The sequence below is a fragment of the Quercus suber genome, unplaced genomic scaffold (genome assembly GCF_002906115.3).
Source record: "Quercus suber isolate HL8 unplaced genomic scaffold, Cork oak 2.0 scaffold_147, whole genome shotgun sequence".
Lineage (NCBI taxonomy): Eukaryota > Viridiplantae > Streptophyta > Magnoliopsida > Fagales > Fagaceae > Quercus > Quercus suber.
In genome coordinates, this window is record NW_027069608.1 from 205,863 (window position 1) to 224,838 (window position 18,976).

At 35.8% G+C, this 18,976-nt stretch overlaps 2 protein-coding genes across 10 annotated transcripts in view; both read left to right on the forward strand.

Moving 5' to 3' along the window:
* Positions 1 to 5,275, forward strand: part of LOC112013017 (uncharacterized) — a 6,415-nt gene extending 1,140 nt beyond the window's left edge. The window contains exons 2-4 of one of the 3 annotated variants that reach the window (XM_024045401.2): positions 1,219 to 1,376; positions 1,888 to 2,691; positions 3,635 to 5,275. In XM_024045401.2, coding sequence (XP_023901169.2) covers positions 1,219 to 1,376; positions 1,888 to 2,691; positions 3,635 to 5,179 — 2,507 coding nt within the window. In that variant the 3' untranslated portion in view covers positions 5,180 to 5,275. Of the gene's footprint in view, positions 1 to 1,218; positions 1,377 to 1,428; positions 1,721 to 1,887; positions 2,692 to 3,634 lie in introns of those variants that run through there. The other 2 variants (XM_065777034.1, XM_065777035.1) reach the window with 2 other exon arrangements.
* Positions 5,276 to 6,471: 1,196 nt separating this feature from the next.
* Positions 6,472 to 10,728, forward strand: LOC136061071 (uncharacterized). Of its 7 annotated transcripts, XM_065777042.1 has the most exons (5): positions 6,472 to 6,574; positions 6,672 to 6,829; positions 6,990 to 7,088; positions 7,341 to 8,144; positions 9,088 to 10,728. In XM_065777042.1, exons 4-5 carry the CDS (start codon positions 7,383 to 7,385, stop codon positions 10,630 to 10,632), a joined length of 2,307 nt encoding a protein of 768 aa, XP_065633114.1. In that variant the 5' UTR covers positions 6,472 to 6,574; positions 6,672 to 6,829; positions 6,990 to 7,088; positions 7,341 to 7,382; the 3' UTR covers positions 10,633 to 10,728. The 7 variants fall into 7 exon arrangements, with proteins under 7 accessions (XP_065633114.1, XP_065633111.1, XP_065633112.1 ...); XM_065777039.1 differs by having other exon boundaries at positions 6,672 to 7,173; XM_065777040.1 differs by having other exon boundaries at positions 6,672 to 7,088.
* Positions 10,729 to 18,976: the final 8,248 nt, after the last annotated feature.

Here is an 18,976-nt window from a genome sequence, read left to right on the forward strand (position 1 = left end):
CCCCCCCCCCCCCCCCTCCCCCCCCCCAAAAAAAAAAAAAAGAAACCGAGTTAACATTGCACCACTAACAATCATATCCAGGTGATTAAAATCCGAGGTCTGTCAATTCCTTCACTTCTATAACTTTTACATCTCCTTTTTCCTTGATCAAAGCATAATATTTTTTACAACATGGAACCTCCAACCCCACCTTTGGTGGCAGTGGCACTGAAGTAAACCTAGGATACAGGCAACCAACCTTAAGCCACCTATATCAAGTAAGTGATGACTCAAACACTAGACCTCAAACTTGGTACACCAAGGCTTCACCATTAGAGCAGCCCTCACAGAAATTCAACCCTATTTCAATCAATCAAGTCCCTAAAACGGGGGGGGGTTGGGGGGATGAATTTAGCTGGGAAATTCAGAATGTACTCTGTAATGCTTGTTTGATTATTGTTGAACATTTCGGTGTCGCCATTCTAAGGTTCCAAGAGGAAAGGTCAATCAAGTACCAATGAGTTCCTGTTTAAATGATACTTCCTCCTTCCATTAGAATTTTATAGGTATTCAAAATCCTCTGTGTGTGTGTCTCTGTGTGTGTGTGTGTGTGAGACTTACCAGTTAAAAAAGAAGAAGGGAAAGGCTGAGTGGCTGGTTGTTATGTACTGTTGCCTCATGGGTGGGGCTTATACACTAACCTTCATAAGTTAATTTTTTTTGTTATTTTATATTACTTAGACTTTTTGCCACTGGGCATAATGCCCCATCTTATATATATTATATATGTTCTTGGGTTGAATATAATGTTTTGGTGAAGTGAGAGTTCCTTTGGAGGGGAAACATTTTTGTAGTGCTCTTTCTTGTCAACTGCAATTTTGCTTAGTGATGGGGCCAAGAGCCTTGTAGATCAACTGACACCTCATGGTGTTTCCAATGGAGACATCTAGGTTTCAAATGCTCCCACCCCCATTGAAGCTATAAAATTTTGTTGAGTGATGGGTTTAGCTGCTTGTTTGCATTGACATTATAATTTTTAGCAACACACACTTCCCCATTTGCAGGATGCGGTATAGTTTGCAACAGTTTCAATCTCAGAGAGACTACTTAGAGTATTCTTGCCTCAGTGTGTCGTTTTTTAGGTTCTTGTCTTTGCCTTCTCCCACTGATGTATTTATGACAACCTTATGGGCACAAAAGTCTATTTGAGATTTGATTTTAATTTTTTTTTGTTTCCAGATTTACAAGATGGTACCAAACCAGTAGTTGCTGGCGGCTATAATGCTGTTGCCTTTTCATATGGGAACACTGATGAAGCAATCGAGCAAAAGAATAATGATGCTGAGTCTGGTTTTCGTCCTCCCTTCCAAGTACCGGAGAGCTTACTTCAAAACCTAGTAAGTAACCTGCCCCTGTATATACCATTCACCTTTTATTTTCTTAGTATTATCTGAATATTGTTGTGTTTTCTTTTTTTGGATAATTGAACAGTCTGGCCAAATGATAATTGACTAAGGTGCATATGTTATTCTAAGGCTTACCATGTCTAAGTTTCAGATGCTCGGAGCAGGGATGGACTTCTTGTGAGTTGTGACCCAAGGTTGCCATCACGGGCACCTTGTTTCCTTTTGATGTCATGACAAATGGGCCGTGCAGGTGGGATTAGGATGATAGAAAATTGTTACTCTGTCAGGAATCTTTAGTACTCGACAGCAAGTTGGATGAGGCATATCTACATGGAGTTCTGTTTCTTGCTCGTTATGGTTATCCATATATATACATATAGATATATATCAGATTTAATGCACTAATCTTGGGCTATAAGAATTATATTTTTTTGGACACTTTGCTATGCAAAATTCACATATTGAAAACGAAACTTTTTATTTGTTTTGTCTGTGTTTCCAGCCACCAACAGAGAAGATTCATCAGATCATTGCAAGAACTGCTATGTTTGTTAGCAAACATGGTGGTCAGTCAGAAATTGTTTTGAGGGTCAAACAGGGGGACAACCCTACATTTGGGTTCTTGATGCCAGATCATCATCTCCATGCCTACTTTCGGTTTCTTGTTGATCACCAAGAACTTCTCAAGCCTGACAGTGGGGACAAATCTCTAGTAGAAAAGAATAACGCTGGTCTCGATCAGGCTGGTAGTGCTTTGTCTATCCTTGGTTCTGTATATGGGTCTGGAGAGGATGAGGATGGTGCAACTGAGGAAATTCCTGAATATAAAAGAAATGAATTAGAGGAAGCCGTCAATGCTGGTAATGTTACTGTTTCTCATGGATCAGTGCAGGCAGTCTCTTCTGTAAATGTAGCTGGGAAAGATGTGGCGATTGCCAAGGGTTCAGTTATGAGTTTGAAAGAAAAAGCTCCTATAATAAAACGGAATCGTTCCATCAGTACAGTTATGGTTGGAACTAGAAGTGGGGTCAGAAAAGAAGCTGATGCCTTGGGCTCACTTTGCACTGCTGGGGACAAATCACAGGCTTCTTTGCTTAGCACGCCCAAGGTTGAACAACCTATTGTGGAGCCTCCATCTGATTTAAAGAGAGTGGTTGACAAGATAGTCGAGTTCATCCTGAAAAACGGTAAACAATTTGAAGCTGTTCTTGTGGAACAGGATCAAAAACATGGAAGATTTCCGTTCCTTCTGTCATCCAATCAATATCACCCTTATTATTTAAAAGCTCTTGAGAAAGCTAAAGAGGTACAGTTATCTGTTCCTTGTGCTCTACTAATCTTAGGCTGTTTCCATGAATCCATGAGATTCTTGTTGCTAAAATGAAGTTTATGGGTTGCCATTTGCAAGAATATAGAAAAGGAGGAATGTGGTATAAGCATAATTTGTACAACTGCTGCTTGATAAATATGTTTTTTCTGTCTATTTGGTGCCAAAATTTGGTTTCATGTCAAACTGCGTCTATAAATCATATTATTATGTTGCCTTTTAATGTTTTTCAGTGTGCATTGAGCGTACCATGTAAGCACTTTTGATTAATGAGTGAATATGTTTGGCACCAACTTATTTGGCTTTTTGTTGAAAGTTGGTTAAAGTGTGGTTATACCTAGAAAAAGTGAGGCTTTCAAAAGCTGTACATAAGCAAATAAGCTTAAAAGCTAAATGGAAAATCCAGTGACAAAATGATACATCTTAATAGTTGAGGAGAGCACCTATATTTAATTCTATCTTTTTTTAATTTGACTTCAAATGCCAATATCATTGTCCTAAAGTTTTTTGGTTTGTTGTAATGGCCAATGACCTGCTCAAATGGAATCTCTTCCCCTTGTGAGAGCAAGGTGGATTGGTAGAGCGTGAGGTCATGGATTCAGGAGCCACTACATCCTTATGTAATTATAAACAAAAAAGTTATGAAGTTTTTGTAACCTTGATGTTGTTTATCATATTGAATTTTGTTGTACTTATCTCAATGTATTTTGTTTTGTTGGAGACATGTTATGTACTGAACAAATTCCATGGGTTCTTCTTTGACCTCAAATTTAGTTGACCTATAAAATTCATGAAAATCAAATCAAAATGGGTTTTAGTCTGTTGTTTTTGATAAATATTTTCGAGTTAGAAGCTCTCAGCTACCATGATATATCTGTCTGTTTTTGCTAACTGATATCTTTTGTCGGTCCTTTCTTTACAGTTGAAATTACCTGGCAAGGGCTCTGATTCAATGGGGCATCAGGTGGAGAAGAAAACTGCTGTACCAAAAGAAGGTGATACTCTGTCCAGAGGATCTTCTGATCTTGATATACCATATAGTTATGACAGGAAAGAGAAGTTTAAGATGTTTATTGGCAAATCAAAGAAGGATGGGCAGGATCCTCCTTCCAAAGCCACTGAGCCACAAATTGGAATAAGTATGGATGCAGCTTCTGCTGCTGCAATTCTTCAGGCTGCCACAAGGGGCATTAAGAATCCTAGTTTAGAAAATTTTCCTAAGACATCATTAAATGGTATTGGTCGAGGCCCTAGCAGTGATGGTGGACACACCTCAAGCTTTGGGAGTCTCCGTTCATCTCAACCCCAAAGTTCCATTTCAAAGCCAGATCAAAAGGGGGAGCCTAGTGTTTCTGTCCCGGTTGCCAAGGCTATTGCAGAGACAGCTGCTATTGCAGCTGCAAGTGAGGCTGACTCCTCTGAAGCATGCCTGACAAGAGAGCAGAAGCTGAAGGCTGAGAGATTGAAACGGGCAAAGATGTTTGCAGTCATGATAAAAAGTGGAGCTGCACCATTGAAGACGGAACCATTGCGTGGCTTATCAGCTGAACCATTAGGGTCTGGAATTTCTGGATCAGGTACTGAGGTTGAAAATTTTGTGGGCAAAGAAAGAGAAGGCAGTTCAGTTCCAATCGATGTGGATGATAAGATTGAGAAGTCTGAAAAGAAAATTTCTGTTGATGAATATAATGAACGGCGATCTAAGAGGAGTTACCGTTCCAGGTCTAAAAGACATGAAGAACAAGAAGAAGGGGAAGTTGAGGAAGATAAAGAAGAGGAAATAGAGGAGGAACAAGAAGGGGAAGATAAAAGGGCTCACAAGCACACTCGGAAAAAGCACCGGTCTCATCGGTCTTCACACCACAGTAGGGAAAGGCATAAGCACTGGAAAAGACATTCTTCTAAGGACAGAGATTCTCGACATCGGCGTAAGTATGATGACTCTTCTGATGATGAGCATCAGTACTCTCGACATCAGGATGAGCATGATACTCCCTCCAATAAGGAGCATCGGCATTCTCAACATCGTCGACATCGGGATGAGCGTGACTCTTCTGATGATGAGTATCAGCACTCTCGAGATCGGGATGAGGATGATACTCTCTCCAATAATGATCATCAGCGTTCCCAACATCGACGTAAACATGATAGTTCCTCTGATGATCAACATCGGCACTCTCGACGGCGTAAGCATCATAGCTCTGATGATGAGCATGAACACCGAAGCAGATCTGTTAGGCATAGGAAATCTCAGTCTGACAAAGAAATGGACTTGGAAGAAGGAGAGATTGTTACAAAATCAGATCAATCAAAAGCTAGTCAGGGTGATGTTGCTAGTCGTGAAGCTTCTGTTGAATTATCAAAATCATATCAAGATGGAGGGGCCCCATCTCAGCCCTCTGAACCCACCGAGATTTCTGATGACCTTAGAGCTAAAATTCGAGCCATGTTAATGGCAACCTTGTAAGTAGCATCACACATTATAATTTTCTTGTTTTGTAATGGTAAAAGTTTTAATCATTACCCTAATTTTAATGAGCCAAGAGTTCTTATATTCTTGTTCCTTGTGAGTCATGGTTCTTAGTAAAATCTGTTGTGAATTTGAATATCTTGTGATGTTAGCTTTATTGTATACTAATTAAATCTAATTAAGTTGTTCGTGGTATCATCAAGTTAATGTTGGAAATCAATACCTTCGCTTCCACTTAGCACATCTTTTAGTTTCTTTATAGAAGTATCTGGAAGGAATGCGCGTCATTAGAATACAAGGTAAAACATTATCACCTACTATTTTTGCATTTGCCCTTGCATTCGAGTAGTGATCGAAAGCTTTGAAATTCCATATGGGCTTTCCTTGGAAGGACATGAGTTGGAACTGCCTAACCCACTGAGTGTTCTGTTAAGTATAGTTCTTCTGGGTGTTCTGTATTGCTGTTAAATCTTGGGTCTGATCTGGACCACTGAAATTCGACAATTGTTGTTTTTCAGACTAGGAGTCTGCCTGATGCAATCCATTGGTTTTTTATAAGACAGTTTTTGTAAAGATTTGTGCCATAACAGTAAGGTATCTCCGATTAGTTTGTTGAAGGAAAAAAAAAAATGAAAGAGAAGGGTTGGGGGGATGAATTTAGCTGGGAAATTCAGAATGTACTCTGTAATGCTTGTTTGATTATTGTTGAACATTTCGGTGTCGCCATTCTAAGGTTCCAAGAGGAAAGGTCAATCAAGTACCAATGAGTTCCTGTTTAAATGATACTTCCTCCTTCCATTAGAATTTTATAGGTATTCAAAATCCTCTGTGTGTGTGTCTCTGTGTGTGTGTGTGTGTGTGTGAGACTTACCAGTTAAAAAAGAAGAAGGGAAAGGCCGAGTGGCTGGTTGTTATGTATTGTTGCCTCATGGGTGGGGCTTATACACTAACCTTCATAAGTTAATTTTTTTTGTTATTTTATATTACTTAGACTTTTTGCCACTGGGCATAATGCCCCATCTTATATATATTATATATGTTCTTGGGTTGAATATAATGTTTTGGTGAAGTGAGAGTTCCTTTGGAGGGGAAACATTTTTGTAGTGCTCTTTCTTGTCAACTGCAATTTTGCTTAGTGATGGGGCCAAGAGCCTTGTAGATCAACTGACACCTCATGGTGTTTCCAATGGAGACATCTAGGTTTCAAATGCTCCCACCCCCATTGAAGCTATAAAATTTTGTTGAGTGATGGGTTTAGCTGCTTGTTTGCATTGACATTATAATTTTTAGCAACACACACTTCCCCATTTGCAGGATGCGGTATAGTTTGCAACAGTTTCAATCTCAGAGAGACTACTTAGAGTATTCTTGCCTCAGTGTGTCGTTTTTTAGGTTCTTGTCTTTGCCTTCTCCCACTGATGTATTTATGACAACCTTATGGGCACAAAAGTCTATTTGAGATTTGATTTTAATTTTTTTTTGTTTCCAGATTTACAAGATGGTACCAAACCAGTAGTTGCTGGCGGCTATAATGCTGTTGCCTTTTCATATGGGAACACTGATGAAGCAATCGAGCAAAAGAATAATGATGCTGAGTCTGGTTTTCGTCCTCCCTTCCAAGTACCGGAGAGCTTACTTCAAAACCTAGTAAGTAACCTGCCCCTGTATATACCATTCACCTTTTATTTTCTTAGTATTATCTGAATATTATTGTGTTTTCTTTTTTTGGATAATTGAACAGTCTGGCCAAATGATAATTGACTAAGGTGCATATGTTATTCTAAGGCTTACCATGTCTAAGTTTCAGATGCTCGGAGCAGGGATGGACTTCTTGTGAGTTGTGACCCAAGGTTGCCATCACGGGCACCTTGTTTCCTTTTGATGTCATGACAAATGGGCCGTGCAGGTGGGATTAGGATGATAGAAAATTGTTACTCTGTCAGGAATCTTTAGTACTCGACAGCAAGTTGGATGAGGCATATCTACATGGAGTTCTGTTTCTTGCTCGTTATGGTTATCCATATATATACATATAGATATATATCAGATTTAATGCACTAATCTTGGGCTATAAGAATTATATTTTTTTGGACACTTTGCTATGCAAAATTCACATATTGAAAACGAAACTTTTTATTTGTTTTGTCTGTGTTTCCAGCCACCAACAGAGAAGATTCATCAGATCATTGCAAGAACTGCTATGTTTGTTAGCAAACATGGTGGTCAGTCAGAAATTGTTTTGAGGGTCAAACAGGGGGACAACCCTACATTTGGGTTCTTGATGCCAGATCATCATCTCCATGCCTACTTTCGGTTTCTTGTTGATCACCAAGAACTTCTCAAGCCTGACAGTGGGGACAAATCTCTAGTAGAAAAGAATAACGCTGGTCTCGATCAGGCTGGTAGTGCTTTGTCTATCCTTGGTTCTGTATATGGGTCTGGAGAGGATGAGGATGGTGCAACTGAGGAAATTCCTGAATATAAAAGAAATGAATTAGAGGAAGCCGTCAATGCTGGTAATGTTACTGTTTCTCATGGATCAGTGCAGGCAGTCTCTTCTGTAAATGTAGCTGGGAAAGATGTGGCGATTGCCAAGGGTTCAGTTATGAGTTTGAAAGAAAAAGCTCCTATAATAAAACGGAATCGTTCCATCAGTACAGTTATGGTTGGAACTAGAAGTGGGGTCAGAAAAGAAGCTGATGCCTTGGGCTCACTTTGCACTGCTGGGGACAAATCACAGGCTTCTTTGCTTAGCACGCCCAAGGTTGAACAACCTATTGTGGAGCCTCCATCTGATTTAAAGAGAGTGGTTGACAAGATAGTCGAGTTCATCCTGAAAAACGGTAAACAATTTGAAGCTGTTCTTGTGGAACAGGATCAAAAACATGGAAGATTTCCGTTCCTTCTGTCATCCAATCAATATCACCCTTATTATTTAAAAGCTCTTGAGAAAGCTAAAGAGGTACAGTTATCTGTTCCTTGTGCTCTACTAATCTTAGGCTGTTTCCATGAATCCATGAGATTCTTGTTGATAAAATGAAGTTTATGGGTTGCCATTTGCAAGAATATAGAAAAGGAGGAATGTGGTATAAGCATAATTTGTACAACTGCTGCTTGATAAATATGTTTTTTCTGTCTATTTGGTGCCAAAATTTGGTTTCATGTCAAACTGCGTCTATAAATCATATTATTATGTTGCCTTTTAATGTTTTTCAGTGTGCATTGAGCGTACCATGTAAGCACTTTTGATTAATGAGTGAATATGTTTGGCACCAACTTATTTGGCTTTTTGTTGAAAGTTGGTTAAAGTGTGGTTATACCTAGAAAAAGTGAGGCTTTCAAAAGCTGTACATAAGCAAATAAGCTTAAAAGCTAAATGGAAAATCCAGTGACAAAATGATACATCTTAATAGTTGAGGAGAGCACCTATATTTAATTCTATCTTTTTTTAATTTGACTTCAAATGCCAATATCATTGTCCTAAAGTTTTTTGGTTTGTTGTAATGGCCAATGACCTGCTCAAATGGAATCTCTTCCCCTTGTGAGAGCAAGGTGGATTGGTAGAGCGTGAGGTCATGGATTCAGGAGCCACTACATCCTTATGTAATTACAAACAAAAAAGTTATGAAGTTTTTGTAACCTTGATGTTGTTTATCATATTGAATTTTGTTGTACTTATCTCAATGTATTTTGTTTTGTTGGAGACATGTTATGTACTGAACAAATTCCATGGGTTCTTCTTTGACCTCAAATTTAGTTGACCTATAAAATTCATGAAAATCAAATCAAAATGGGTTTTAGTCTGTTGTTTTTGATAAATATTTTCGAGTTAGAAGCTCTCAGCTACCATGATATATCTGTCTGTTTTTGCTAACTGATATCTTTTGTCGGTCCTTTCTTTACAGTTGAAATTACCTGGCAAGGGCTCTGATTCAATGGGGCATCAGGTGGAGAAGAAAACTGCTGTACCAAAAGAAGGTGATACTCTGTCCAGAGGATCTTCTGATCTTGATATACCATATAGTTATGACAGGAAAGAGAAGTTTAAGATGTTTATTGGCAAATCAAAGAAGGATGGGCAGGATCCTCCTTCCAAAGCCACTGAGCCACAAATTGGAATAAGTATGGATGCAGCTTCTGCTGCTGCAATTCTTCAGGCTGCCACAAGGGGCATTAAGAATCCTAGTTTAGAAAATTTTCCTAAGACATCATTAAATGGTATTGGTCGAGGCCCTAGCAGTGATGGTGGACACACCTCAAGCTTTGGGAGTCTCCGTTCATCTCAACCCCAAAGTTCCATTTCAAAGCCAGATCAAAAGGGGGAGCCTAGTGTTTCTGTCCCGGTTGCCAAGGCTATTGCAGAGACAGCTGCTATTGCAGCTGCAAGTGAGGCTGACTCCTCTGAAGCATGCCTGACAAGAGAGCAGAAGCTGAAGGCTGAGAGATTGAAACGGGCAAAGATGTTTGCAGTCATGATAAAAAGTGGAGCTGCACCATTGAAGACGGAACCATTGCGTGGCTTATCAGCTGAACCATTAGGGTCTGGAATTTCTGGATCAGGTACTGAGGTTGAAAATTTTGTGGGCAAAGAAAGAGAAGGCAGTTCAGTTCCAATCGATGTGGATGATAAGATTGAGAAGTCTGAAAAGAAAATTTCTGTTGATGAATATAATGAACGGCGATCTAAGAGGAGTTACCGTTCCAGGTCTAAAAGACATGAAGAACAAGAAGAAGGGGAAGTTGAGGAAGATAAAGAAGAGGAAATAGAGGAGGAACAAGAAGGGGAAGATAAAAGGGCTCACAAGCACACTCGGAAAAAGCACCGGTCTCATCGGTCTTCACACCACAGTAGGGAAAGGCATAAGCACTGGAAAAGACATTCTTCTAAGGACAGAGATTCTCGACATCGGCGTAAGTATGATGACTCTTCTGATGATGAGCATCAGTACTCTCGACATCAGGATGAGCATGATACTCCCTCCAATAAGGAGCATCGGCATTCTCAACATCGTCGACATCGGGATGAGCGTGACTCTTCTGATGATGAGTATCAGCACTCTCGAGATCGGGATGAGGATGATACTCTCTCCAATAATGATCATCAGCGTTCCCAACATCGACGTAAACATGATAGTTCCTCTGATGATCAACATCGGCACTCTCGACGGCGTAAGCATCATAGCTCTGATGATGAGCATGAACACCGAAGCAGATCTGTTAGGCATAGGAAATCTCAGTCTGACAAAGAAATGGACTTGGAAGAAGGAGAGATTGTTACAAAATCAGATCAATCAAAAGCTAGTCAGGGTGATGTTGCTAGTCGGGAAGCTTCTGTTGAATTATCAAAATCATATCAAGATGGAGGGGCCCCATCTCAGCCCTCTGAACCCACCGAGATTTCTGATGATCTTAGAGCTAAAATTCGAGCCATGTTAATGGCAACCTTGTAAGTAGCATCACACATTATAATTTTCTTGTTTTGTAATGGTAAAAGTTTTAATCATTACCCTAATTTTAATGAGCCAAGAGTTCTTATATTCTTGTTCCTTGTGAGTCATGGTTCTTAGTAAAATCTGTTGTGAATTTGAATATCTTGTGATGTTAGCTTTATTGTATACTAATTAATCTAATTAAGTTGTTCGTGGTATCATCAAGTTAATGTTGGAAATCAATACCTTCGCTTCCACTTAGCACATCTTTTAGTTTCTTTATAGAAGTATCTGGAAGGAATGCGCGTCATTAGAATACAAGGTAAAACATTATCACCTAATATTTTTGCATTTGCCCTTGCATTCGAGTAGTGATCGAAAGCTTTGAAATTCCATATGGGCTTTCCTTGGAAGGACATGAGTTGGAACTGCCTAACCCACTGAGTGTTCTGTTAAGTATAGTTCTTCTGGGTGTTCTGTATTGCTGTTAAATCTTGGGTCTGATCTGGACCACTGAAATTCGACAATTGTTGTTTTTCAGACTAGGAGTCTGCCTGATGCAATCCATTGGTTTTTTATAAGACAGTTTTTGTAAAGATTTGTGCCATAACAGTAAGGTATCTCCGATTAGTTTGTTGAAGGAAAAAAAAAAATGAAAGAGAAAATGAAAAAGAAACAAACCCAAATACATGGTAAGGAAAGGAAGGTTCTCAACATTCTTTATTGACTACCCAATGCTTTTTGGAAAACTCTCTTATGGGGCTTTTTTTTTTTTTTTTTTGAAAAATGTTAACAAGCATGGCATAGGTGGTTGTTAAAGTTGTATTAAAGTGGATATCATTTAATAAAAATATTAAATAAATAAAAGAAAATGACAAAAACAGTCATTTAATGACATAAAACTACGGAAAAAGATAAATTTGTACCAAAAAAAGTGTTAAAAGGCACTTTAATGTAGGGTGTCAATATTCGACCCAATTTACGAACACGACACAAACCTAATACGGGTTTTTTCGGGTTAGGGTTGGGTCTTGGTGGGTTTGGGTTATAAACGGGTCGACCCAAAAGTGACACAATAAGAAACGTGTCATAAGCGGGTCAACTTGTGTAACCCGCAATAGACACGTTTGACATGCCAATTTATTTGTGTCAACCTAAAATGAACCACTTAACACAACCTGTTTAACTTGTATAACAAATAAATATTTATTTTATTTTAGATTTGTCAAATACCTTTTATATCCAACATATATTTTAAATTTAAAAAGAAAAGTAAGTAATTATAAAAATTTACAAGGGATATAATTGGAAATTGAAACTTTACAGACACTAGAACTACTAATACTTTTTTTTTGGCATAAAACTTACACAAATAAAATTGGATGAGCTTGTGGAAAATATTATGAATTTGGACATCAATAAAGAATCTATGGATGATAATTGTGGTCATAATTAGAATTAGTCTATTGTTTGCTCAAATTCTTTCAATATTGATACTTAGCATTTGGCGAATTCCAAGAATATTATATTTTTTGTTGAACTATGTTATTTTATTTTTGTTAAACTTTGTTATTTTGAATTTGAGTTGATGTGTATGCACTTCTTTTGGAGTGTAAAGAGTTTATTTTTAGATGAATATTATATTTTTATTGAACTATATTATTTTGAATGTGGGTTGAAAACTTGAAATGTATGCACTTTTTTTTGAGATATAAAAAAAATTATTTATAGATGGATATTATATTTAATATTATGCAGGTTGAAATGAGTTGTGTTACATTCGTGTCAACCCAACATGACTCGTTTATTAATGTGTCAAATGGGTTGGGTCAAGTCAACCCGCCTTATGAATAGGTCGGGTTAGGGTTGAAAGATCATGACACGATTATTAAATGGACCAGGTTATGATTGAGTCATTTAGTCGAATACTCCTACCTCGACATGACACGAATCCAACACGCTAACCCAAATTGACACCCCTGCTTTAACGCAACCTTTTTTTTTTTTTTTTTTTCCAAAATAAGAGAAGACAATGTCATCGAGTCAAGTCAACAAGCGAATTGCTCTATGATGCATGCCTCGGCCTCTCACAAACAAGTAGGCTCCACAAGTGTGGGACCTACATCCTTGTAAGAGGCCCATCCCATTTAGCGGGCCTAAGAAAAATTTTCTCAATCACAAGGTTTTGGACAATTCTCCTTGGTAAGGACAATATTTATTTATTTATTTTTTACAACTATTATGAAATGTTGTAATTGGAGCAATATTATTTGTTTATTTGAGTTTATTACTAATACTATTTTGATTTGGGTTGTTAAGTGCCTTTAACAGCAGTTTTTTGACTACTTTTTCTTTTTTTCTTTTTTCTTTTTTTAAAGTTTTATAAACTGTGGAGCCAGCTTCATAGAGGGGGAAAAAAAAAAAAACTCTAGAGGTAATTTTATATCTTTTTCTTTCATTTATCCAATTTTTTTTATTAAGTAGAACCCGCATTAGTTCAACCTTAATAAGTACCGCACAGTATTACCTTTTAATTTTGCACCAATTACAACCTATCATATTAAAAATTGTAAAAAATTTCCCCTTTCTTCTTCGTGTGTGTGAAGGAACATAAGGCCACAAAAGTTGAAAAAGAGTAGGGGTAGTTTCACTAAAAGGTCAGTAATAGCATATAGACCAGACTTGGTTGATTGACTAGTTGGCTACGGAGAAGAATTCTGAAGTTTAAGGAATCTCTTTGAACTTTTGTAGTATATATCTCAAAGTCAAACCGTGGATGTCTTCAACAAGACGCAACGACTTGAAGAGCCTATTGGGTAGATCATACTACAACAGCCAAAGAAATCCGGCGAGCGTGGGTCACATCTAGGATCCTTCCTACCAAATAATTATTTTATACAAATTCTTTAGTCTTTTAGGTAGATTTGAGGGGTTTGAATCTATAATCTTCGCTTCATGATAATTGAGTTTTATTATCAAATTAAGATAATAATTAGTTTTTGGTATAGGTAGAATTTAAATCCACATTTCTTATTTAATGATTTAATTAAAATCCACACAAATTCTTAAGTCTTAAGCACAATATGTGGGCGAAATGAAATGTAACTCAATATAATATTAATCTTTTAATCCTATGAAAGTCGAGTACAAACTACAAATTGAGGCTATTGAGCTGAAAAGTAAGGTTTCACTGTCAATGGGCTGATGGCCCAATGAAAATCGCTCATGTATGTGTGCATGAGGGTTTATTTAATTTAATTTTTTTTTTAAAGAGAATTTTAAGAATCGGATGCATGATTTAATCAGGCTATTCAGTATTTAAAATTTGTTTTGGGCAAATTGTAGCTTATCCATATGTGATTTGGCCAAGATTTAAGTTGCCTATAAGGTTGACAATTTTGCATCATCCTGCTTGATCCTCCCCTCCTCACTTCGCCCCATGCAGATTCTTCCAACACTGCAAAGGTGGTGGGGCGGGGATAGGGTGAGATTTTAGCTAGACTTTTTATAAAAAGTCTCATCCCCGCCCTACCCGGCATTGATAAAGGTTAAATTTTAAAATTTTCATACCCTAAAACCCTATTATTTAAACAAACATATTATCAGTTTATTTTATTCTACCTAATAAGGTTTCTTTTTCTTTTTTTTCTTCTCTCTCTCTCTCTAGCAAGGTTGGAAATCAAGTACCAATTTTAACATTTTCTTTTGTCTTTAGTATAAACAAATTTATATACTACTGAATCATTGATTTTGTATTATGAGATTTTTGTTTTTGTTGTGATATTGTCTTATTAAACGCTTTAATAATATTATTCAATTTTTGAAAAAAAATTAGTTTGATTTAATAGGATAAATTTATTTGTAATTTCAAGTATATTTTTATTAACAAAACAAGTTTTATTAAAAACAATTGTAATAGTTATCAGTAAATTAATAAAAAGTAAAGTTTTACGGGGGTGGGGTGGAGCTTTGTGGGGCCCTAAGGGGCAGGAATGTGGCAAGAAATTTTTTTTCTTCATGCGGGGTGAGGCAAGGATAGAGTAAGACAAAACTATGTGGGGTGGAGGTGAAGACCCCATCCTTTAGGCCCGCCCACCCTATTGTCATCCCTGGTTGTTTTTTTATGGTTTGAAATTTGACACTTTACCCACCCGAGATTAGCTTAGTTAGAGTTCTGTAATACACATCTATTAAAAAAAGGGGTTAAATATATAGTTTTTTTCCACTTTTATGTCTCTTTCCTCAACAAATAAAATAAATAAATAAATAAAAATAAAATAAAAATATAAGGTCAAATAAGATAAAAAAGAATTAAACGGAATATTTGTATCATGAGATTTCAAACCACATGTAAGCAACTTTAATTTTGGTCAACCACAAATAAGTAAAGTGTCAAATTTCAAATTACAGATAAACAACTTAAATTTCAATTAAACCAGTAAGTTGTAATTGCCCAAAAGGTTTTTACAAATTTTGAGCCCTCCCACATGACAAACTGGCATTAAAATTCTTGTGAGACAATTGAATTTCACCTGAAAAGCTTTGCCCAATGGAATTTCACCACCAAAGATATAGCATTACCTTTTTGCTTTTTCATTAAACATTAACAAATTCTATGGCGCTGCATTTTTCAAAGTTCAGAGCCTTTCTTCTTTAAATTCCTGCCTAAACTGTGCACCCTACTATGCGTACCACTTACCATGTTGAATTGTGTACGGTCTCACTCAACAATCTTATTTATTTATTTTTGTGTAATTTTCCAACAAGATCATTAGTAAATGTTAAATTATAGTGCTATACGGTGATTTTTTTTAATATTTCAATAGTTATAATAGGATGAAGATTTGAATTTTAATATTTCTGTTAAGAGATGACAATTAGTTGAATTACAAAATCCTTTATGTCAAACTGTGATTTTTAATGAAGTAAAACTCTCTCTCTCTCTCTCTCTCTCTCTCTCTCACACACACACACACACTCACAGAGTCTCTCTCTCAGTAGCTGAATTTGAATTGGGGTAATAAAAAACCAGTTGAAGACAGGACACATTTGGTGACCTTGTCAAAGTCAAAACTGATGGTAAATGAGTTCCTAGATGGAACTATGGTTTATTGTTGAATCACTACTTTAAGGCTTTAACATATTCCCATTGCATGCTCAGTTTTGATTATGTGTATTAAGGGGCCAAAAAAGGCATGGTTTGTGCCTTTATCTTACCAGTCTTATCATAAAAGATTCATATAGTCACCACCAGAGAGATGGAAACTGGAAAAGTGAGTGAGATATGGGATGTCATGTGCTCTTGGAGTAGAAAAGTGAAGAGATGTGGACTTTTTGATATATGCTTTCCATAGTTTTTATACCTAATTAATTTTTTTTTCTCTGACTTTTGATTGAATCTTTAGAAACGGTTAAAATACCTTCTAAAAACAATTGGCTTCAACCTTTGTTCCATCATATATTAATTTTCCAATTTTGACTAAATAATTATCATAAGTATTTTGACTTATTGATGGTAACTTAGGAAGCGAGAGATGGTTTTTAGTGAGTCCTTGATAAAGTCTTTTATATTTGAATAAAGAATAAGGATTGTGGTTTGAATCTCACTTAAAGTAAAACACAAAATTCACAAAAGGTGTTTTACTCTGATGGTAAAAAACAATAATCATGGAGTGGAATTAGCGGATACTATAAATTTAAATCCTATTGCACGTGTTTGTGTTTGTATATATACAAAATACTTATAGACATGGACGGAGCCAGAACTTGGAGTTGGAGAGTAGAAAAAAAAATCATTAATAGTCAAAACTAAGAGAAAATCCAATCAAATTCTAAATTGGAGTCTAAATATCCAATCATCTTCTATTTTGTTATGAATGTCAATTTTGATGACATTCGTAGCTAAAAATGCTCACTCTGTAATTTCTCACTCTCTCTTCTCTTGGTTAGGCTACTTAGTTGCTTAGGATTTTTTTTTTTTTTTTTCTATCTTTGATGTGTGCATCTGCTATTGGGTAAGGGAAAAAATTATTTTGTTTAAAATTTTTTAAAATGGTTGGGTTGTTTGTTTTAGGTAAAATTGGCTAATATTGGGCTTAATCTTCTTTAGCTTTGCTATTGTTAATTTATTTTAAATTTTAGATCTATAGTTTTTTTATGGTCTTTAAAAGGATTAATGATATTGTTAAGGGGGGAAAAATTGCTGAAATATAATTTTATTGAACAAAATTGCTAAAACAAGCACCTATATATATATATATATATAGTAGTTTTCATTTATTTAATTTGGAGGGGCCATTGGCCCCCAATGCCAATGAATAGCTCCAAGTCCCTACTTATGGAGAGAGAGAATAAAATAAAAAAACATGTATGAAAGAAAAGGTTGCATATACATGTTATAAAATAAACTTTTGTTTCCCTTGTCTTGCCCCTCTTGCCTTATATTTTTCTAGTTTCTAACGTATGTGCACTATAATCTCTTGAGAAATGCTATATCCATAATAATATTACAATAAATCTTAAGTAACACGTTATTATTAGCTTTTACAAGTGCGAAAAATGTAATTTCAGTAACAAGTTCAAATTACAATTAGTAACAACTTACCACTTACAATTTGTTATGAAAGTATTGTATAAATGTCGTGAATGTACATAGCACTTCTCTTATCTCTCTCTCTCAAACATAAAGCCATATTCAAACCTAAAAGGAGAGAATGGCCTGGAAATTATAATAAATAAAAAGAAGAAGAGAGATTTGAAGCGAATTCTATTATGATTAAATTTACTATATAAGTATTCTTTACATTTTATTTTATCACTCAGAAACAAACTATTAGTTTGTAAAAGAATAATGTTTGTGTCATCCTAGCATCACCCTATTTGTTTATGTTTATTTAGAGTATATAGAGTTTAATTTACACGCACTGTACATGCATGCCTAGAAAGTGGCTGCGTTGTGTGCATGCATCATTTCTATGTGACGTTGACTTTACACATTTGTTCCTATGGGCAACAAATTTTTCAATGGAAATGTGATGCGGCTAATAGTTAGGCATCAAACAAACAAACATGACTAACTTTTAGCTTTTCAAGAAAATTTATAAATATATAATAATAAGTTTAAAATTTATATGATTTGCCTTCATGAAGGAATTTTTTTTGATATTATATCATCTTCCAAACAAAGCCTTGACGGCACCGGCACGAAAGTTATAGGAAATAACTCTATTAAGCTTGGGTAAATCCTGAATTTATTTTTCTTTTTTGCTTATGGCTAATTTGTGTGCAATTATAACATTAGGACTATCCAACTCACACCTAAACCCCACAAAACTACTCAAGGTCGGACCCAAGATTTTAAGCGGGGGCTGGAGTATTAAAAAAAAAAATTCAAATAGACATTTATATAGTATTAAAAAATTATAAATACACAAAATCATTGTTTCTAAATACATTAAGATGAAATCATCTACCAACAAAGACAAAGACAAACAAAATAATTTTTTTTTTAATACTAGGCTGGCTAGGAATTTTTTTTTATTTTTTATTTTTTGAAGTTAAAGAATTTACAATGATTGTGCTAAAAATTTTAGTTTTTAGTACCTCAAAAAGTTTCTTTTTCTATTTTACCACCTCATTTTATAGTACATCTAATATCAAATGTTTTTTTTTTTTATCACTTCATTTAAAATAATATAAACAACTCATTAAAATAATAAGAAAGAGAGAGAATTTGAGTTTTTTAATTGAAGAAAGAGATATAATCTTAATAAAATATTGTATTTTATTTTTAATAACTTACTTCAGTCAACTGGTATTTATATCAGTTTACTGTAGTTGCAAAAAATTTAGATTTAGCTTCTCCAATAACACATGATTTTTTTGTCATTTTGTTAAGTTTTTAGGTTGGATGGTTACTACTTGGATTAGGCTAGCTAGACTAATTGGGGAGAAGGGGCCCAACTACAAAATAAAATATAGAATGAGCAAAAAAATAAAAATATTTTGGACCTAGGGGGGCCCGAGCCCCTTAGGCCCCATCCATCCCTAAAACTACTCGACCAAGGCATGCACAGAGCTAATAAAGTCTGTCGGATTTAAGTAGTGGGGGGGATTAAGATCGCACTTGGTGCAACTACCCCCTCCTACTCACAATTTTTTTTTTTTTTTTACTATTTTCACTTTTTAACTTTAACTTTTTAATTTTTTCTCACTTTTTATTATTATTCAATGGTTGAAATTAAAAGCTGTTTTTTTCAACTCTCAATCTCAACCATTGATAGTTATTACATTAGGTGCAATACTTTAGGAATTGCACTTGATCTCAATCTGTAGTGGGTCATTTGACTACGGGTGCACTGATTGG

Bases quoted from the DNA above. Each gene is read 5' to 3' on its own strand.
- LOC136061071 (XM_065777036.1), top strand. From the start codon at position 7,284: ATGCAAAATTCACATATTGAAAACGAAACTTTTTATTTGTTTTGTCTG. The intron at 8,145-9,087 runs GTACAGTTATCT...CTTTCTTTACAG, and splicing joins CTCTTGAGAAAGCTAAAGAG to TTGAAATTACCTGGCAAGGG.